Source organism: Opisthocomus hoazin, chromosome 2, assembly GCF_030867145.1.
Source record: "Opisthocomus hoazin isolate bOpiHoa1 chromosome 2, bOpiHoa1.hap1, whole genome shotgun sequence".
NCBI lineage: Eukaryota > Metazoa > Chordata > Aves > Opisthocomiformes > Opisthocomidae > Opisthocomus > Opisthocomus hoazin.
The window spans coordinates 48962247-48985213 of record NC_134415.1 but is presented as its reverse complement, the minus strand read 5'-3'; the positions used below and the strand labels follow the sequence as shown (position 1 = coordinate 48985213).

General features: G+C 37.0%; 1 protein-coding gene across 5 annotated transcripts in view; it reads left to right on the top strand.

The window, feature by feature from the left end:
* The window catches only part of LOC104334297 (kinesin-like protein KIF16B), a 156337-nt gene that overhangs the window by 61532 nt on the left and 71838 nt on the right, over nt 1-22967 (top strand). For 3 of the 5 annotated variants that reach the window (XM_075413514.1, XM_075413512.1, XM_075413516.1), the window contains exons 13-20: nt 4178-4297; nt 4866-4917; nt 6144-6281; nt 11207-11289; nt 11490-11578; nt 18678-18710; nt 19076-19129; nt 20719-22074. In XM_075413514.1, the coding sequence (XP_075269629.1) occupies nt 4178-4297; nt 4866-4917; nt 6144-6281; nt 11207-11289; nt 11490-11578; nt 18678-18710; nt 19076-19129; nt 20719-22074 (1925 nt within the window). The remainder of the gene's footprint in view (nt 1-4177; nt 4298-4865; nt 4918-6143; nt 6282-11206; nt 11290-11489; nt 11579-18677; nt 18711-19075; nt 19130-20718; nt 22075-22967) is intronic. The other 2 variants (XM_075413515.1, XM_075413513.1) reach the window with 1 other exon arrangement.

The following is a 22967-nucleotide window of genomic DNA, read 5'->3' as shown; positions in this document are numbered from 1 at the left end:
GGGATTGATAATGTATAAATTTCTGACTTCAATGTATGAAGTCCTGGGTTCTTCACCCACCTGGATTATGGCATGACCAGCTGAGGCTACTTCATCTATATTTCTTACTCTCTCTGTTTTCAGATGCCTTTGAATTCTGAGCGATACGGAGTTTGTTGTGTTTGGTGTTTTGTTTTGTTTTTTTTGGTAGGTACGAAACATTTGTTTCCAGTGATTTAAAGGGAGTGCAAAGCGTACTGAATGCGCAACTGGAGGAGAATCAATTAAGAGTTAAGGACTTCCCTTGTGTACAGTTTACATCTGTTTATTTTCTAGACAGCTTAATGTTAGTGTTGGGCCACTGAGTATCTTCAGACATTTTTGTGAACTCAGAATAAAATAGCATATTTTCAATGAAGTCAAATGCACCCGAAGTACCTGTTAGCGTAAGAATCTGGTCTAGTGTAGTCTGGTTAAATATTAATGCAAAGATTTTTGCTGTTGCACATTTTTACCCATAATTTCTTTAATTTGGTGTTACACATTTTTGCATAATTTAAGTATAGACATCTGGACAATTTACTTAGCCAGCATAATGTTGTGTTTTACTGAAAGAGTCTGCACAGTGTATTCTCAGGACTGTGTGCCAACAGCTAGCTGTTCAATATTTAAATAAAAGAAATGAGTTTTTGCACTGGAAAGGGTAACAGAAATTAAACTCCCCCAAGAGGTTTTGTTCATTGAAAGAGCAATGTTCTAATTATGTGTGCTCTTTTAATATGTGCTAAGCCAGTAGCAGCATATGCTTCACTTTACTGGTAGGTTGATCAAGGAATGTTAGAAATGTCTTTTGGGCTTATTTTCTTTTTTAATTTAATGCAATATGCTGTTGGTTAAGAAAGCGAACTTGTGCGATTCCTTTTTTTGTGTATGCATTTAAAGAAATAACATTTAAAGAAATCCTATGTGTCTTAGAGGTGTTCTTTGTCAAGGGCAGTTGTATATGATGAGGGTTATGTCTATGGCTCAAGTAAGTACGCAAAGATTTTGTTCCTAAACTACCAGAACATATCTTAACTGCAAACTTGGAAATGGCTCTGTATCAGTTAATATAGCAAAAGTGGTACATAAGTGCAGAAGGGATGAGATTTCACAATAGCTCTTGTCTCTCTCACAGAAGAGTTAATGAATTTACTATATAATGGTATTTCTGACTGCTGAGTCAGAGCTGAATTCAAAGAGACCATCATTTAAATATATCATATGATACCCTTACTTTAATTTTGACTCAAATAAGTGTTTTCTTATGTACTGACTCAGTTCAGAGTTTCTACTCTTCAGATGAGTCCATTTGATCTGGCAGCTCCTAGAGAGGTAACCCTTTTTTTATTTTTTTCCACACACAGTAGCCATTTATGTTAACTGAAGTGCTCCTTTGTGGATAATACTTGGCTTACTTTATTTTCCACAGTTTATGAACACATCTTAAATATGCGTACAATTTTCTGTTCAAGAATAATTCAAGCTAAGACGCCTGTGGTACATTCAGCTTTCTTAAACTGTACCTTGAGGTTTTCATAAAATTTTTGAGTTAGTATTTTTTTGATGGGCACAGTGACCTTTCCTGCTTTTGTCATTTGACTTCTGTATTCACTGCTTTTTAAAACTGTGTTGCAGAAATGAAAGTGAATCAACTAATGGATTAAACCTAATCACTTCCCTGCCTTATAATAGCTTGCAGACCTTAAATTTATTTCAAAAGAGGTCTGTACTCCTTTAGAAACGGCCTTCCTATGCTGTCGAGGATGAAAGAGGAGCGATTTGGCTACTTCTTTCTGGCCTTTTTCTTCTCTTTTTCAAACTGTGGGAGAACAGAGTAATAAAGATCTAGTGTCGATGGGGTTTCTGTGATTTCCATTTAGGGCAGTTTGACTTTTGGAGGATTCCTTGCAGAAGTGTTTGAATCTGGAATTCAATTTTAAGCCAAATGACTGAAGTTTTGCAGTTACTCCAGATACCTGATTAAGATTCAGGATTTTTAGTAAATTGTGTCTGAAAATGAAAGCTAATTTACAACAAGTATTAAAGAAAAGAAATATTTGTAGTTAATCTCAGCTTCTGTCTGCTGCATTTATTATAATGCTTCCATCAACAGGATGCATTCTGTGTGAGAATGGTAACCATTTACAAAATAAGGGTGTAGCAACTCAATTAATTTGTGTTCTTTAATTTTAGATCTGAATAAATAAGCAACACATCTACTTTAAATCACAATTATACATGCTTTCTTTCTGAATAGAGTAAAAATGTGTTAAATATTAAAAGACTGGAAAATGAATAATTTTTTTTTCTTTATTCTTAATTATTTTTGAGAGAGTTTTCTCACCCAGTGGTAATTTCTTTGCCTTCTAGGCTATCTGTTTTTTCCTCAATCAGGGATGTTGGCAAATGCTTTGTTATGCTGGCGAAAAAATGGTCAGCTCTTAATATTTTATCAGTTCCATTGGGCCGAAGGTGCCAGCAGTTATGTAGTTGGCCACCAGTCCTCAGTGATTTAAGTCTTCAACCTCATCATATGGGAACATTATAAATTATGTATAGCATCAGATGCTAGTCAATAAATATTTAACATGTGGTAGGTATTTTTGAATGAAATTACTTTTTCACTCAAAGAATGATTTAAGCTGTATTTTTTGGTTTGATGAGGTGACTTTTATAATATCAAGCAATAGCTGGGTGCAGTGTGAATGTCAGAGAGCTACAGGGCAACATGAATCACAGCTCTTTTCTTTTTTTCTGAATGCTGGAGAACTTCTTAATTCATGCATGAGAGGAGTGGGATTTCCTGGTTTTGTTTTGGAGTGTCTTTTGTACATTGTGTCATCTCATCTTTCCCAGTTGTATCCATACTTTAGAATTTTTTAAACAATATCAATATTGATGACGTTTTGTACTGTGCAGGGAAACGAGATATTGCATCTATGTTCTTCTTTCAGATTTGTCAAGTTGCTGTATGTGGCAAAATACATGTAGGAATCTATCTGTTTTCTTCTTACAAACAGTGTAGTGTGTTGGCTGGCTCTGGAGGAGGCATGCTGATGACTTGGAAAAGGAGTAGTCACGCTGCTGTCAGAAAATTTGTTTTCCATATGTACTAGCACCAGGAGATAAGTGTATGCCTTACAATACACAGAAGTGATGCTTGTTGATATTGCCTCTCCTTCCTGGGCTGTCAGTCCTCCTTGGCTTGTGAGGGCTTAGCTGTTTTAGGTAGAAAAACATGTTCATTTTGTAAAGTAATGAGTATACACATTGACAGTCTCTGTTGCTGTTATATTCCAGGCCTAGAAGCTAATAGGATTTTGTTGCAACTTGAAAAATAAACTTTATAAATACTAAAACTTACTTCAAAGCCATAATTAATTTCTTATTTATTGCATAGACTGCCTGATCCATACTAGATCACATGATATTTTATCCAAAGTTGAAGTCCCCACTTGTAGTCCTGCTGAATGATGCTTCATCCTATAGGTGGCTAGACAATGTTGCCCAAAGGAATTTGGAAGAATAGAAATTATGTGCTGCAAATATTTCTTACATTTATTTATTATTGTCAATGCTTACCTTACATTGGATGATGTTTTAACTGCTTAGGCTTATCAAATTTTCACTTTATTTGGAAGAAAGCCAAAGAGTTTTCGGTTTTCTATTCCTTAGCCGTACTGAATTCTGAGGAGTTTTAAATTCTTGCCATTATGCAAGGCGGTATGAAGCTTGCTTTTAGACAACTTTGTTTTGTTATGATCTTGATCAATCTTCCTTATCTGGTATGATTCACCTGTTTGTCTGGTTTCTTTCAAGTAACACCTTCACACATTTTCCGAATGGCATGCTTGGAACGCTTAATGAAAATATAGAAGTCACATTTAAAATGTGTAAAACAAAACAACATTGACAACAACAAAAAAAACAAAACCAAACCAACCAACCAAAAAAACCTCAACAAAGCCCCCAAAAAGCCACAAATCAACCAACGTCTCTCCCCCAAAAAACCCTAAAAATCCCCCAACAAAACAAAAAAACCCAACCCGCGCTGTTTTGGTCATATTACAGAGAGTAAGTTATATTACATGTGTTTTAGAGAAGGAAGAGTGGTATTTCTTGCATATCCTAATAAACAGACTTTTGTCCTTTACAGGAACAAACCTTGGCTCTGAGGAAAGAAGGGATAGGTGTTGTGTTAGATTCTGAACTGCCTCATCTGATTGGCATTGATGATGATCTTCTCAGCACTGGCATCATCTTGTACCACTTGAAGGTAAATACACATCTGTGTTTCTATAGCTTTTATATGCCTCATGATTTTTTTCAGTAGATAGATTGTGGTATTAATTTGCTGTCTAAATATAGCACTCATTACGTTTCTCCACTATAGTAAGAAAAGCTCAGTAAGTTTCTCTGCTATAGTAAGAAAAGCTCTTAAGAGTTTGCAACTGGTTCAATTCAAATATCTGTTAATTTACTGTTTAGGTTTATTCTGAGGGTCAGCTGGTTTAACCAGAGATAGGTGTTTAATATTCCTACCCATGTATATTGGTTTATCATTCATCTCACTGTAAAGTTTGACTTAAAAAAACAATTCTGGATTAATTGCCTCAGAACTACAAAGATGATTCTACACAGGACAGTCGAAACTTGAATTTGCTAATAATATTATACAACAATTACTGTGAAAGCATTCTAAAAATGCTACCTCAATTTTTCATGTATGTTTAAACATATATTTTGTTCAGGTTACTCTGTGAAAGTAGAAGGATAAATTGTATCTTCATGGGGGAGGAAGGGAGATTTCAAATGAAAATAATGCATGTTTCTCTCTTAATTAGGAGGGCCAAACATATGTTGGCAGAGAAGATGCTGTGACAGAACAGGATATTGGTATGGAATTTGGCAATTTTTTTACGTTCTTTCTTCAGTTGTTTTTCCTGCTTCTGATATCTCAATATGTGAACAAAGCTTAATTCCCTTTTTCAGGTACTTGTCGGTATGTTCTTGCATATTTTAATTTTTAGAAAATTTGAGAGCTGAATTACGTGGGATTTGCTTTGAGGAGCATGACTCATTCTAGAATATCTTGTGGGCTTAAAATTTATTCATGTACTTGTTACTAATTTATTTCTTGCTTCTCTTGAAATAGTGCTGTGTAAAAATACCATCCTTTTTCATGCAGCACCTGTCACAATTACTAAGCAGTCATTCTCTTAACCTTGCTGTAATGACAGTATTGTTATATTGTTATACCTAAAGCAGTCTTTGGACTTTAAATTTGAGTTGAAGAAAATTCTGGAAGTTGGTAGAAAGTAGATAGGCTTCTTCTACTGATTTTCTTACTTCTTATCAAAGCAACTGACTGCTAGTCTTGGACCACCCTGTCACATATGTTGCTTGAAGGTGCAGTTTCGTTAAATAAACTGCATCCTCTAATTCTCAGGTGAGAGACTGAAAATCAAATAATTTGGTTTGGCATATTTTTTGTGGGTCAAAAGATGCCTGGATTAAAATTTCTGTATGAACTTTGTGAAACTAGTGAACTTGTGTTGCTTTGCGATATTAAACAATACCGGTAGAGATAATCATACATTAGTTGAAGAAGAGATAGAAAACAGCATAACTGATTGATAAAAAGCCTGAATACAGTAGAACACAAGAACCTTATTTCAGCCATCCTTGTTAATCTACAATCACAGATAATATCCTGTCTTTTCAGATTAAAGCATGGTTGCTTTAAGGTAGGGAAGCCTTCATTATTTCCCAGAAACCAGTCAAAAACACAGTCTCTACAAATATGCAAATTTTACTTTCCTGTTTGCTGTCAGAAGGAAAGAAGCATTTACTAGTCTTGTGCTAAAACATGGGAGGGAAACAACATTACACCAAAAACCAAAGCAACCCGACACACTTCTCTTTCCACTACAAAAAAAAAAAAAATAACAATGTCGACATTTAAGGCATGCAGGATGTGATCAAAGAAGGAAAAAAAATTGTCCAGAATAAAGAGAAAATATTTAGTGCAATATGTCCTTAAGAAATTAAAATCAGCATGCTAATCTTATTAGTTGTTAGGAGATTAATTGCATTATTTTATTTTATTTCTTTGTATTTAGTTCTTCATGGCCTGGATTTGGAAAGTGAGCATTGCATCTTTGAAAATCTTAATGGTACTGTGAATCTAATACCACTGAATGGAGCACAGTGTTCTGTGAATGGTATTCAAATTACAGAGGCCACACACCTAAACCAAGGTATTACCTAGTGTTATGTCATTTTTGAGACAATGTCTTTGTTTCTTTCTGGTGACAGCACTGGAAAAATCTGTGTCTGTATAAAGGGGTTATTGTTCAGTTAATTTTAATTCCATGTCTTCTCAACTACAGCCCAGAACCATCAGGAGAGCCACTGAGTTTGTGTTCTGTCAAAGAATTGCCATGTGTTGAAAACAGAATTCTTTACTAATTTAAGCCACTTCATAATATTGAGTATGAATTGATAGTAACCCTTTGATTTCATTCAATGTTATACGTAAAGTGAACTCCATGCCAGGTTGCTTAGGTTGCTGTAATATTGAGAAAAAGAATGTTAGTCTTCATAGGATGAAAATAATGTCAGAGATGCTCCCCTCCCTGAACTTCAGGCCAGTCCTATTTAGCACACTGTTGCCAAATCCTCTTGTATAGGAGGGAGATTCAGCTGGAGTATTTCTTCACTACAGCTATAGGGAAATGACAAAAATGGAGAGGATGACCCCTATGAAGATTAGAGAATTACAATTTTAATATAAGAGCTTTAAAATCTGAAAATGAAAAACCAACCAGGGCAGCTGGCAAGAAAGGTGTATTGTCTTGGCCTGGAAAGGCCTGGCGAAAGAGTAAGTTTGAAGGTGAGTGCTGCAACAGAGGTTTGGGATATTTTACCTTCCAGGAGCACCCAGAGTATCTTTCCAGTTAGCAATGAGCTGAAGAGCTGTTTAGCAGTGAGGTTGTGACTCAGCTGCTGAAAACCAATATCACTTTACATTCCTGGAAAGAAGTTTTCAGAGTAAGCTTATTCTAACAGAGAAGAATGCGGTGTTGAACAAGGAAAGTCTTGTGTCTTTTCTGAACTCAAACAAGTGCCTCAGAAGTCTGCTTTCAGAAAGTAAAGAGTTTTGATATAGGGAGGGGATGCTGATTTTGTAGTGTCTATTTCTTCATGCAAAATGAGAGGCGTATGTACTGGTTTCTGTTACAGATACTGGGGGGAAAAAAAGAAAGCCCAGCCCCCGTTGTCTTAGGTTTGAGTAAATCCCATCGATAAATTGTTAGCAACAGAAACATTGACATTAATGGCAAATAACACCATAAACAATAAGAACTGAGTTGCAATGACTCATATTAACTTTATCCTATTGCATTTCAAAGCCATAAAAAGGATTGATGTGCCTCAGAAGAAAGGAGGAGTTTGAATGCTGTTTTCCTGTGCCAGACATGTGTAACAACTTGATTTTTGTACTGTGAAGAGTGGAAACATGACTTCTTTCCTCCCAGATTTCTGTCTAAAGATATTTGCAACTCAGAAGAAGAGGTCAAGGGTTGCTTTTAGTTACTAAGTTGTGAAAAAGCTGCATAAGCTGACCTGTAGACTGTGTAACCAGACTGAGTCTGAGAAAGGTGGCAGCTATGACATCAGATGGGCAAAACGGATGAAAGAACTAGTTTAGCGACTTGTGCACAATCCATGTATCCCAGCTGTGTTAGCATTTAGTCTCACAGCATGAAGTGCCAGCCTCCTTAAATATCCACTTTAGGTAACGCATGTTTCCGTTCACCATTAATAACTGTTAATTTGAAAATGTGTGAAGTTTTTAGACTGTCATGAAGTTGTTTGTTTTTTTTTTTTTTGAAACGAGGCATAGTAATTAATTACCTCTCCCTTCTACAGATTACTTCCAGCATTTGTGAATTCTGGCTAATGTGGCCTTTTTGTGTAAATGTAACTTGCTACATTATTTTTTATTCTTAAGAACATATGGTTAGGATTTCTAGAGGTAACTGAATTAATATTCACAATTAAAGTTTGTCCTTTACTTTAAATTTATCCTCAATTTAAACCAGTTTTTTAGGCCAAACTGTCAACTGTTCTGTACTTAACCTAAGCTCCTACTGCTTGTTTTTTATAGTTCATTAATAAAAAAAGCCCTTAAAAATAACAAAGTGACTTTTTAAAAGTTGGCAAGATCTTAATTATAGATACATTTGTCTGCATAGTTCCAAAATATTGCTCTGTGGGTCAGAGATGCTTGATGACATTCAACGGGCATTCTTGGGCATATCTATACATTCCCCTCCCCTCCCCGGCCCCACTATGTTCTCTGGCCATTTATGTGTTGGAGTCAACCAGTTAAATTGCAAGATCAGAGCTCGCCAAATTATTATGACATTTTTACTTAGCTGCTGTTGTTGTTGTTCTTAGTACTATGAAAGTATTTGACAAACCATTTTTTCTTTGCCATCTAACATTCACGGAGAATTAGAATTGTTGCTTATGGAAATGGAAAGCAAATTCCATAGTAAATCCATTTATGTTTCCATGATGACATTTACGCTGCACTTTGCATACCTACATTCTGATGGAGAGCTGCATTGTACAACAATGGAGAATTGAACCTAGTGCTTAGGAATTATTTGACTGTACGGTTTTGTCCAGGCGTTTTTTCCTAAAGAGGCTTTGATGTTGGTGCTCATCTAGGTTCTGTCAAGTGGGAATTAAGGTTATCAAGTTTTTCTTTAAAAATAGAATAATACAAAAATGGTCATAGGATTCAGAGAAGTATGAAAAGAGAAACCTAGGAGTTGTTCATATGATCTGTCATCTGGGTCTGACTGTCATGTGCTTGCTGTTAAGCCTCTCCTGATTTCTTTTAAATTAATGAAGCTGGGAACACATATCTCTAGCTGTATTCATTATGAAATTTTAGTTATTTAAGTTGCTTCCACCTAGTAAAGTGGTCAAAATGTTTACAATTAATTATTTTTATCTTCATTTGAAAGTAACTGAAGGAATTTCATAGAAATCCTCATTGTCACAAAATCCCCTTCCAGGCAGTCAGTGAGAGTGGAACAGATAAATCTTTGGGACAACTGTAAGCTTGTGAAGCAGTGGTAGACTAAAACAGTTTAGCCCTTTCACTACAGCAGTCGTGACCATCAGGGATCCCTTCGAATATGCTGACATAAAAAGTGTGCCCAGCACACTTCTCAAAGGAAAAGTCGTCATATGAATAAGAGGTGGTATCAAAATGACTTCGCAGTACAAACCTATGTGCAGATTTATGAAAGATAATTTTCAGATTAAATTGAGATAAACTGTTCATGTGGTCCAAAATTGAGGTGTTGTGTAGACAGCACGAAGTGATGTCATGACTACAGTGCTTTTGCTCTTCATTTGCCAGGACTGGATGACCTTAATTGGGTAGATATTGCTAAATAAGCTAGTTTTTAAGAGGAGCAATTCTTATTAAGGACAGCATTTCATTTTCAGATGGTAAAAATTTGTTTGTAGTTAACAGTCTAAGTGCAGTTTTTTCATGCTGTGGATGTAATGGAGTCCTTGTTAAAAATACCTCATACTGAGAGATAAATGCTTAATTCTGTGGTGGTGAACTTGGAATCATAGAGTGGTAAGGGTTGGAAGGGACCTTAAAGATCATCTAGTTCCAGCCCCCCTGCCATGAGCAGAGACATCTTCCACTAGACCACGTTGCTCAGAGCTCCGTCCAACCTGGCCTTGAACACTTCCAGGGAGGGGGCGGCCACAGCTTCTCTGGGCAACCTGTGCCAGTGTTTCACCACCCTCATGGTGAAGAATTTCTTCCTGATATCTAATCTAAATCTGCCCTCTTTTAGTTTAGAGCCATTCCCCCTTGTCCTATCACTACACACGCTTATGAAAAGTCCCTCTCCATCCTTCCTGTAGGCCCCCTTCAGGTACTGGAAGGCTGCTGTAAGCTCACCCCGGAGCCTTCTGTTCTCCAGGCTGAACAGCCCCAACTCTCTCAGCCTGTCCTCATAGGAGAGGTACTCCAGCCCTCTGATCACCTTTGTGGTGCTCCTCTAGACCCGCTCCAACACATCCATGTCCTTCTTATGTTGGAGGCCCCAGAGCTGGATGCAGTACCCCAGGTGGGGTCTCACGAGAGTGGAGTAAAGGGGCAGAATCACCTCCCTCAACCTGCTGGCCATGCTTCTCTTGATGCGGCCCAGGATACGGTTGGCTTTCTGGGCTGCAAGTGCACATTGCTGACTCATGTTGAGCTTCTCATCCACCAGTACCCCCAAGTCCTTCTCCTTAGGGCTGCTCTCGAACCACTCTCTGCTCAGCCTGTACTTGTGTTTGGGATTACCCAAACCCATGTGCAGGAACTTGACTTCCATGTTACGACAGTAGTGAGGCATCACTGACAATGTACTTCTTAGTAGGAAAGTATTAATCTTAATGCCATTTAAAATATAAGAATTGCCCAGAATGTCATTATTTGTGACCTGTACCTTAACTGATTAAATACAATAATGGATGTGCATTGAGCATATGAATTATTCTAGGTTCTTCCCTCAGATAATAGGTATTGGGTATGAAAGTGTAATAATCCCACTTTGAGTGATGATAAACTTCAGTGTTGATCCACACAGAGAAGTAAAAGGTAAGTGAGAATACAAGTTAGGGGAATCTGGAACTTTCAGTGTAGGTGGATTCAAACGTGACTGCAATCAGTAGCGGATGGATGAGTTCCTTCTTAGTCACAATTATGGACATTCCCCTTGTATCTAGTACCTACTGGTGGCATCTAAAGTAGTACTGTTGAAGGATGTATAGGACAACTGCTTCCTCTACCTATATTTATTGTTTAACTGAACTACATGAACGTGATTGTCTTTCTTGTACATGAATATGTGTGTGTGGTGGGTTTTTTGTTTTGTTTTTTTTTTTAGGTAGGAAGAGGAAGGAATAAACTGTATACATCAGTTAACGTAGCTGTGATGATGCATTGTTATACACTTGAATTGTCAAAATGCATTTTCATTTTGTTCTTGCTTAATGGAAGTCTTTGTTTACACATTGCGTGTTTGAAAAATTACTTGGCATTTGCAGGTACAGTATGTTGTCAGTGAATGATGTGTGTTTTTCTCATCAGGTGCTGTTATATTACTTGGAAGAACTAATATGTTTCGCTTTAATCACCCCAAAGAAGCTGCTAAGTTAAGGGAGAAAAGAAAGGTGAGATTAAATCAATGTTTGGTGAATTTAAACCTTTTCACAATTTTCTTGCTAGTATAGACATACCTTGATTGTTGTAGAATACTGTTTTTTTGATTTGCTTCACATGCTCTAGTTAACATTTCATCAAGTGAAATGAAGTAAGAATTTGTAAGAATATCAGTGTTTGTCTAATACGTTTATTTATGGTCTGTTGTTAGAGTGGACTGCTGTCTTCCTTCAGCTTGTCTATGACAGATCTTTCAAAATCTTGTGAGAACCTGTCAGCAGTTATGCTTTATAATCCAGGGTGAGTATATTCTAAGAGCAGTTGTTCAAATTGTTCAACCATTCTTCAGTCTTCAACCATTCTTCATTTTAGTGGTTTGAATGTTCCAAATGGCAGTAACAGAAAATATTTTGTTCACGGGTTAGGCTTGTTAAATAATGGGCTTCTGAATGAAGCCAGAACTTTTCAGAAATGTTATTTGAACTAGTCCATGCTAGAAAATGGGGTGAAGGGACACAGAGGAGCTTTCTATCCTACTTAAAAGTAGTGGTCAGACATTGAAATAGGCTGCCCAGGGAGATGGTTGAGTCACCATCCCTAGAGGTGTTTGAAAAACGTGTAGATGTGACGCTTCAGGATATGGTTTAGTAGGAATGGTGGTGTTGGGTGGATGGTTGGACTTGATGGTCTTAGAGGTCTTTTCCACCCTATGATTCTATGAAAACTTGCTTTTACCTAGGATTTCTCTACTCAAATGCAAGAAGTGTAACTGCACCAGTGAACAGCCGCACTGGTAGATCTAACACAAAGAAAGTTGTAGTACCAACAGGAGACAGCATCTGCATTCTAACCAAGGCAGTTCACGACAATAATGCCAAGGCATATTATTTGTTTATACTTTCTTTAGAATTACAAGTTAACGACTTTTTCCTGAGAAAAATGCATTATAAACTGAAAACTAAGATTTCTTGAGTTTGTATAATACTAATACAAGCATATAAAGGCTGGGAGATGAATGTGCTTTGCTCTCACCTATGTACCTCCTAGTAGGTGGCCAAGTTTGGATGTGGAAAACAGTTTTATTATACAGTTAGAATGGCATAGACCGCTTATTGTAGAGAAGCTTTTTGAAATGTTTTTACCAGTGTTTTCTAAAGTGACATACAGAGGATTGATGGTGTTTTGTTATATTTTTTTTTTTTTTAATGGCTAGTATCTGTGTTTTGAATTGGGTGTGAGATGAGGCACTTTAACCACCTATGTGCTTTTGAAAAATTTGCCATAAATTGAATTACAGACTTGGATAGTGCAGCTTTATTCTTGAGTTTTACTGTGGGCTTGCTCTTTATCCCTTTCAACTTGGGAAGATTTGGTAATAGACAGGTAATAATAATAATAAAGACAGGTAATAATAACTTCAGTTTAAACCATGTCTTACGGTGAATATGTGTAATAACACTGCTTCAGGTGTGGCCATCCCTCTTTTACTGCTGAACTACCTACAGAGTTTGCAAGATAGTGAGCAAGTTGCTCATAAATTACATCTTTTTTCAGAGGTGAAAGAGAAGGTCAAAGACGTGTCGGTATAGTTTTCGATTTCTTTAGCTTTTCAGATAGTTTGACCTAAAAACTTATACTGACAGTTCCTGGTACTATATTTTCTGAGGGCTGGGGAAAGTTCCTTGCTGTTTTTTGTTACCTCTGGTTATTGATCAGCTACCATGGGCATTTCCCAGACTAATAACGTTACTCTATTAGGGTACTGTTATGAATAATTGCATTACACTGCACAGTACTGGCCTTGACTTCGCAGTCAGCATAGAATAGGACAGTTACCGATATATGCAGCAACTAGTAGAAGCACTACCATGTAACTCTTCTTGTAATTTTTATTTTCCTTTCTTGCATGTGATTGTGAAAGTGCTGTTGCTGTTGAAATTGAGGATAAGATTAGATGCAATAATCTTCATATTCCTGAACACTTTCATGCCTGTTTTTTATTAGACTATAAACTATGAGCCAAGGGTTAACTATTGATATTCTCCTGCTAGTCTGCATTCAAATAATCTTTGTGAACTGGCTTGCAGGAATATATATTTGGTTCTGCTTACTTTGTAAACACAAGACAGGATTATGCTTATGGCTCACATTACAGGAGGAATGCAGGTCTGCACGACCGTCACTTGTTTGTGAGCAATAAAACCTATCTGAGGTTGTTCATAGTCGCTGTTATGTACATATGTGTTTCTAAGCAAGGAAGCTCATGTTTGCATATTTATAATGTAATCTCTAAGCCATATTGTTAGATACTTTAGCTATGTTTAAAACAATAGATGCCATACCTAATAATACACATTGCACATGCAGTGCAGAGGATGCAGTGTGTCCTAATAGATTAGTGATTTAAAAAAAAAAATCAACCAACCAAAAAACCCTAATCCAAACAAAAACCCTTAAACCCCCTCAGATATGACTGTTTTCACTGCTTTTATGACTGCTGCAAAGAGAAGGTAGGCTCTGAAGTTTGAGCTGCAGTTTAACTGAGCCCTGGTCTTACAAATCAGTAGAAGAAAACTTCTTCCATAATTGATGCATCTTTATGGATGCATCAAGCACAGAGAGTGGTGGTGAATGAAGTTAAATCCAGCAGGTGGCTGGTCACGAGTGGTGTTCCCCAGGGTTCAGTTTTGGGGCTAGTCTTGTTTAATACCTTTATCAATGATCTGGATGAAGGGATTGAGTGCTCCCTCAGTAAGCTTGCAGATGACACCAAGTTGGGTGGGAGTGTCGATCTGCATGAGGGTAGGAAGGCTCTGCAGAGGGATCTGGACAGGATGGATCAATGGGCTGAGGTCAATTGTATGAGGTTTAACAAGGCCAAATGCCGGGTCCTGCACTTGGGTCACAACAGACAGCCCCATGCAACGCCACAGGCTTGGGGAGGAGTGGCTGGAAAGCTGCCTGGTGGAAAAGGACCTTGGGGTGCTGGTTGACAGCTGGCTGAACATGAGCCAGCAGTGTGCCCACGTGGCCAGGAAGGCCAACAGCATCCTGGCTTGTTTCAGAATTAGTGTGGTCAGCAAGAGTAGAGAAGTGATTGTGTCCCTGTTCTTGGCACTGGTGAGGCCACACCTCAAGTACTGTGTTCAGTTTTGGGCCCCTCACTACAAGAAGCACATTGAGTTGCTGGAGCATGTCCAGAGAAGAGCAATGAGGCTGGTGAGGGGTCTAGAGAACAAGTCTTATGAGGAGTGGCTGAGGAAGCTGGGGCTGTTTAGTCTGGAGAAGAGGAGGCTGAGGGAAGAGCTTATTGCTCTCTAAAGCTACCTGAAAGGACAGTGTAGTGAGGCGGATGTTGGTCTCTTCTCCCAACTAACTAGTGATAGGATGAGAGACAATGGCCTCAAGTTGTGTCAGGGGAGGTTTACACTGGATATTAGGAAAAATTTCTTTCCTGAAAGAGTGGTCAGACATTGGAACAGGCTGCCCAGGGAGGTGGTGGAGTCACCATCTCTGGAGGTGTTCAAAAAACGTGTCAATGAGACACTTTGGGACATGGTGGTGTTGGGTTGACAATTGGACTTGATGATCTTAGAGGTCTTCTCCAACCTTAATGATTCTATGATTTCTGGGTGTCAAACGCAGGGTAATCGTGCCCGAGATGTTAGGTGGGGGCGAGCATCTTGCTTCCTGGAAAAGTACAGATGGAAAAGAATATTCTATGCTAAATTTGGCTTGGACTTCCGCCCCCCACCAGGAACAATGTAGGACATGGTCCTTTGGTATGACCCTTTATTACAATAGGTTGTAGTGTCTGTTTCTTGTGACATAATGGTGTACTGCCCAACGGCAGTGTAGATCTAGATTCAGTAGCTGGCCCTCTGTTTTTTTGTTGTGGTGATTTTGGTTTTTTTTTTTGGTGTGACTTTTGTAGCTGACGAACATTCTGTATATTGTTAATTTAGCACTTTCAGGACCACCTTTTCTTCTAGTTTCAGCACTGATAAACTAAAGACTGGCAGCTAAATTTGCAGCTTCTGTAGGTTGCCATAAATAGCTTCTAAGGTTTAGCATCTTTAGCAATCAACGGGAGAAGAGCCTGTGGGGGTATTACCTTCAGTTGCTGTGAAAGCAGATAAATGATGGAACTTGCTTAATATATCCGTATCTTTCCCATGTGAAAATCATTGTTATCTTTAATTGTGCTTTCAGATGGGTGGTCTTTGTGTGTGTATTTTGTCTGGTGGTTGATTTCCCATATGTGGAGATAGTTGCATAAAATTTTGGCTTAACATGCAGAATTCTTTGATCTGCATGTTCCCAGTCGTTGTCTTTAACCTAGTGCCATGCAGCACTGCTTCAGATAAGAAGCTTTGGATAAAATAGTTTTGCACACAGATTTGTGCTGAAGATTTCATTGTTGGGCCTTTTGTAAGTTACATTTTACTGTAGCTCTAAAACCACTCATGAGAAACCTTGGTCGTCATGGATTTAGGGTGGGGGTTTTTGTTTTGTTTTTGTAAAATTAACCTCAGAAATTGGGCTCCTGAGTGGCATTGTAACATCTTTGTAGTCCTGCCACTACTCAGTCCTTCCTAATAGATGTAGTACCAGATAGCACTTCTGTGCTGTGTCAATGAAGCTGTTGTAGTACTGTGCTAGCAGAACTGAATTCCTTTCTCTGCAGCTTATCTACACTGCTCTTATCACTAGATATGCCATGTTTTCCAGGAAAATGGTGACTATTTAATGCAGCACTGATTGGATGAAGTTCCTTTGAGGTAGATCTACAAGAGAAGGATGAGTGGATTCTAGTTGTTAATATCTTATTTCTTTCTTTTTAATTTCAAGCTAATGTTTTTTTTCTACTCACAGTAGTGCTCACAATAATAAGGGGAGTAGAAGTTATGTGGAAAAGATTCTCTCCTGTCCTGAAATAACTTTGAACTCATAGCTAGTTTGAAGCAAATACTGCTGAGGTAATGGTCTCAAAAGTGGTGAATTCCTAAATATATTGAGAAAATTGGCAGCCAGCTAAGGAAGACAGGCATCGTTATTTCTCCTGCAGAAATAAAGGCTGTAGTGTTGATAGAGAGTAGAGGCACTGTGAATAACCCCATAGTAGGAGAGCCTTCAGTGGAGCTTAGACCTTTGTAGGCACCACTGAATCTACGTAGCAGCAAAACACCAGGCTGAGTTAACCTGTCTGTTCACAGGAGTATTCTTTACTTTTCTAAAATGCATTAAATTTGCATTTTTAAAACAGCTAGATGTAGTGTTTGGAAGCTGATGATTGATGAGTTGATGATGATCCATATTTGTCTTTGGGCAATCGCTGTTTTCACTGAAAAAAGAACCACTTCTGCATAGTTCCTTCCTCCTACCTGAATAACCTTTTGAGCACCACCACCTTCATTTCAGTGTAAGGCAAAACTGATTGACGTGACACCACTGTTAAAGGTATTAGGGACACTTCATCAAAGAGAAAATCACAGAGTTTTTACCACTAACCTGTTTTTTTTTTTTTTTAATTAGACTGATTTGCTATAATGGCTCATTTTCCTTGTATCAGATCTCAAGCAAAAGCTAGTTACCATTTTTATGTGTATAAAATGTTTGGCAAATTATGTGTTTTATAGGACAGTCAAAATATCCAAAGATTTTGCTCTGGATTTTGCATGTTGTTAGCTGATCCTGAAATGTTTTACTTCTTTATGGCTTAACAAGCATGGGAATACTTGTAAGTTGTCTTTGCCAGCTGTCCAAGCAAAGATGGTCTACATCTGACAGTGCCCAATGGACATCTGCATTTCCACGGACCAAAGCTGTATTCCTCAGGGTCTATATTATTTTGGCCTGTAGTAATGATGAATGTAGTGGCATTTGTCAGCCAAGCCATAAGGTAAGAAGTGATAACTAACAGCTGTGAATTCCAGAGGTAGACCATAGCCAAAACAAGGGCTTTTGAGGTATAGCTTAAAAAAAAGGTGGTGATGGGGGGAAATACATGGTAACCATTAAATTAATCTTTTGATTGCTGAAGATGCTTTGAAAATGCTTTTTGTTCTCTTTTCATAGCTTAATGGATTTTGCATTGCTGCTACAGAAATTATGATAAAATTAAAAATACTAAATTATTGTCATCTTTTGTTGTGCTTTAATGTTGAGATAGTGCCCATTATAGACATAGTCTTAATGGAAATGTGAAGGGGTCTTGGTAAGACATTAGCATGAATGCTCCAGATGTCTGGAGTTCTGTATTAAAGTCTACATTTGCTAATCTCTTAGGCATTGTAGAAGGTATTTTTTAAAATGAATTTGTGAGAAATGGGGAAAAGTGGAATTTGTTAAACTTGTCTTCCTCCAGTATTGCAGCAGTTAGGAAGATGCTTGTTGAGCCTGTAGGAATCAAAGTTCATTTAAACTACTTGAAAAACATTAGATTATTGTTGAGGTTTTTTTTTTTTGCACATTTCCAAGGGCAATTCCTTTTTGTCATAGGCATTTGTATGATTTCAGAAAGAAATATTAAATGTACTGTATTTTTAAAAAAACTGTTTATATAATTGTGGTTGTGACATATTAAACTGCAGTTCCTCACATACTTGAAGTTAACTGGTTGTGCAGTCTTGCGTTTTTTCAGTGTTTGTGAGCTATCTCACTAACCTGCAAACTCATTAAGCTGTAGCAGGCCTGAAATAACTGTGTGTTTGTGTATTTGGTTGAATATTTCAGTCCATATATAGGTTCTTTATGCTTTAAAAAAGCCTATAAAAACTTTATTTTGAAGAACTTCCTTAAAAAACATAGGACTTTCAAAGGGAATTAAAAGAAGTCCCATAGAACTGTAAATTAAAGAGCTGATATTAAAAACGACATAACATATTCGCCCATAATTATTCAGAACCTTATTGAACTAAATACTCAAAATATTTTAGAAAAACGAGTTTGAGTTTTGTTCTGTGCTTGAATGTTTCCAGGAGTTTGAGATTTTTTTCAGTTGCATTTGTTACATCATAGTAATGTTGGGTGTGGGTGGGTTTTTTGGGTTTTTTGGTTTTTTTTTTTTGTTTCCTTGGGAGAGAAAGGAAGAACAATTACAAGCATACCATAGCATAGTTTCATATCTCTTTCCCTTCTCAGAAGTGGCCAAATGAATAAACTGTACGATGATGAGCATTGGTTAACTATCATTGGCATTTGAAAAACATGTTTAGAAAGAACAATTATTTAAATTTTACTTTTGAATAGTAATATGAATGTTCTATGAATCTAACCAATTTAACCTCTAGTAAAACAAACTGTTGTTGACTTTAAAATGTTCTGTACCGCTAATATATCTTTTTCTATCAATTCCTTTCTTAATTGATCCTCTGTTTCCCCCTGCCTCGCATGGCAGTCTTTTCCCTGTAAAAGGACCGATCTGTCTAAGGTAGAGAAATTCAGTTTCTATGTATTGATTTCTGTGTCCACATGTAGTTGACTTGAAGAGGCTGTGTTAATGATTTATCTGTCTTGTTTAACTTTACTTTTTAAATAGCTCCTCCCACCCCCAATGCATTTACCTTTCTGTTCGTCTTCATGTCAGACAGTTTGATATCTAATTTGTAACTCTGATGAAGGAAATAATTTCTGTTATTGTAGAGAATAGTTTTATAAAACTTTTTATTTGTACCATTGTTATAATCTTCTAAAAAGACACTTGAGTTGCATTATGTCTTCCTATTTTTTGTGATATTCAGGAAATAATAACCTTTTTACTGTGTGTTTTTTTTTTTTTTTTTTTGTTTACATCAGGCTAGAATTTGAGAGACAACAACGAGAGGAACTTGAAAAATTAGAAAGTAAAAGGTAACATTATTCTCTGGTCTTTATGTGTATGTGTGTGTATACATATACATGTAGTAGACTCATTTAAATCGTTAGTTTGGAATCATGGTGTTGCTCAGCAAGCAGAGGATCCTGATATAAATAATTTTACTTTGTTTTGCCTGCTATGAAGATTTCGGGTTTTTTCTTGAACTGTTCATTCTTATTGATTGGTAACAGATATACAAGCTGAATTATAGTTAACTGGGATCTTTAGCAAAGAAAATACTAAACAGAAAGGTACGAGGAGGGTAGATTATACAAATGTAATATATTACTTTTGCTCTTAATTTTCATGGTATTATTTTAAAAGATGGCAAATTACATTCTTTATTCAGTTCTTTTTTTATGGTTTTCTTGCCTTTGTATTGAATCTTGATTGGAGAAACTCACATTATAAACTCTTTCTCTTAAATAAAACTGTAGTGATGGTATGGGGATATCAGTCTTGCTTATCAAAACATTATTTTGAAATCTGTCTGAAGTACAAAACAAAGTGGTGTTGTCAGCTGGCAAACTGAGCTGACTGTTCTAGCTCATCATACCTGCAAAGATTTTAGAAGTAGTAGCTTTTGCCTTGTTGCAGGTCCCAGTGTTGGTTAGATTCATAACCTGAAAGACACTTTCTGCCATCTTTGCTTTAGACTGCTTGCTCCATTTTGAAAGAGCTGTTTATATAGTTGAACTAAGTTAAGTAAACTCAGGAAGACCCTGAACCTCTGAAGCATTAGAAGATGTTACTCAGAAAATGATGCAACAGAATCACTGATATTTATATGTTGATAAGATTTGAAATCAGATTATGCTGAAGTTGCTTTGCTTGCGCTTTAATTTCTCTGACTTCAACTTCTCACAAAATAACCAACTGACTTGCAGGTGGTCTCTACCTGTATTCAGGTGATTGTATTATGGGGATAATGGTAACCTTGAAGTCTGACTTGTAACCTTTTGTCTTCATTTAGAATCCACTAGAACCTTTAAAAGAAAGATTGCACAGGACATAACAATGTGTCTTAAAGTAATTTCTCTCTCAAATACATCTATGCCTAATCTTATAATCCTGTTTGTCAATAATTCAGTTGGGTTCACGTAAGAGAAGACATTTTTTTAATTCATCTGTTGGCTTGAATTTGGTGAGGCAAATTTCTAATCAAGTCCTTTTATACAAGTTAGTGTATATGAGAATGTACGTATATGTAAAAAAAAAATATATATTTACACTTCACTGTGTGCATGGATGTGTTCTATCAGTATATTTATTTGATTTGACAGAATTAATACAGTCTGATTTTCTATTAACATAAGTACTATATAACATGGCTTCCATAACTTCATGTATCCACAGCTTTTTGTGTTGAAGTAGACTATGTGAATCTCTTTACCATTTGTGTCACATTGAGTCACTTCCAAGCAATGTAAGATGTTAACCTGTGGCAAAACAAAACTATTAAAAAAGAAACTGTTACATATACTGCAAAATCCTTGTCCAAACCTTTTTAATTTCTTAAGGGAGATGTTGTCTCTTGGGGAAAAAAAAGTTTGAAATATTGCATGTAAATGTTTTACTATAGGAAACAAATAGAAGAGATGGAAGAAAAACAAAGATCTGACAAAGCAGAACTTGTTAGAATGCAGCGAGAAGTAGAGTCACAGCGCAAAGAGACAGAGATAGTACAGCTGCAAATTCGAAAACAGGAAGAGAGTCTGAAACGGAGAAGTGTTCACATTGAGAGCAGGTTGAAAGATTTGCTGGCTGAAAAAGAAAAATTTGAAGAAGAGAGGCTACGGGAACAACAGGAGATAGAGCTTCAAAAAAAAAAGCAGCAGGAAGAAATTTTTGCCCGAGTCAAAGAGGAGTTGCAGCGATTACAAGAACTTAATCATAATGAAAAAGCAGAGAAAATGCAGATTTTCCGTGAACTAGAAAAACTTAAAAAGGAAAAAGATGAACAGTATATTAAGTTGGAATCAGAAAAAAAGAGACTTGAAGAACAAGAAAGGGAGCAGGTGATACTGGTTTCTCATCTAGAAGAACAGCTTCGAGAGAAACAGGTCATGATAGAGCTCCTGAAGCGAGGGGATGTACAAAGAGTTGAAGAAGAGAAAAGAGATCTTGAAGATATTAGAGAATCTCTTTTGAAAGTCAAGGAAGCCCGATCTGAAGGTGATGAAAACTGTGAAGAGTTAGAAAAAGCACAGCATGATTTTGTAGAGTTTAAAAGAAAACAACTGGAGCAGGTGACTATTTTGGAAAAAGATTTAGTTCAACAAATGGATCACCTAGAAAAGGAAATAGCAGATGAAAAAAGAGCTTTGGAACACTTAAAATTTGCGTGTGAAGAACATTTAAATCTCAAGAGAGATGATGAAAACTTTGTGGATGCTGTACTAAAGGCTGAAGAAGTTGACCAGATAAAGCCAGTGGAGTACAGGCTCCAATCTAAAGTACGCCAGCTTGAGTACCTGAAAAGTAATCATTTGCCAGCTCTGCTGGAAGAAAAACAAAGAGCTTCTGAAGTCCTTGACAGGGGCTTGTTAGGGTTAGATAATACTCTCTATCAAATAGAGAAAGAAATAGAAGAAAAAGAAGAGCAGCTTGCCCAGTATAGAGCTAGCACAAATCAGCTGCAGCAGCTTCAAGAAACCTTTGAATTCACAGCCAATGTAGCTCGTCAGGAAGAAAAGGTTCGGAAAAAGGAAAAAGAAATCCTTGAATCAAGGGAAAAACAGCAGAGAGAGGCACTGGAGCAAGCTGTTGCTAAGTTAGAAAGGAGGCACTCTGCTTTGCAGCGTCGTTCGACGATAGACTTTGAAATTGAAGAGCAGAAACAGAAACTTGCTAACTTGAATAACAGCTGCAGCGAGCAAGCAGGTCTGCAGGCTAGTCTAGAAGCTGAGCAGAAAGCCCTTGAACAAGACCGGGAACGGTAAGTGTTGTGGTAGCTTCTATTTGTTAGAACCTATCCACAAAAGTTGAATCATTTTATACTTTAGATGTTGAGAGTGACTTGTTTTGTGTCCCAGTGTTGGAGTTTCTTAATGAGTTTCAAGTAGTTTACCCGGAATTGAGACTCTGTATTGCTTTTTAAAGGATTCTTGCTTGCTCATTAATTCTTGTTGTGTTCGAATACTTATCCCATCCTCAGCAGTATCGTATTTGTAGTGGCCATCACAGTACTTAAATAAATTGTTTTACCTATTTAGAAAGCTCAGCCAACTTTATGTTCTGCCCTTACAAAAACATGTACCACCTAACAACTTTTTTTCTCTTAAAATGTTAATGTATAACATTTTGTTTCTTTATCAATAACAAGCTAGATGTTTGTTCAAGATTTGGAGACTGATAATTACAGTACACTGCCAACTGTGTGTCTCAACTGATGATGTGTGGAACACTCAAAAGTATTCAAAGTAAACAGGTGTAATGTTTAATTTTTTATTATTGGTTTCAGGGCTTAATAAAATAGATTAGCCAAATATCCATGTAAAATTTCGTAGTGGTTTTTAAGCTTGTTTCAAAGTATACAGAGGCTTTAATACAGCCATATCTGATGACAAACTCTTTTAGGTACAGAAGCAATGTAATCAGTTATAAACATGATACCTGGTACTGTAGCCTAGCATTCAGGCTAAGTATGGGAGGCTCAGAGAAAAATGGTTCAGGTAAGGAACAGTCTTCCTTTGTGGAGGAAGAGGAAGAAATATTTTGGTTTTGGCCTGAGTAAAAATCCACTGGGATTAATGCATTTAATCCGTGCAGAATGGAAAATGGCAGAATTGCCATATGAAAATGTATTGTGTGATTTCCTAATACTAGAGT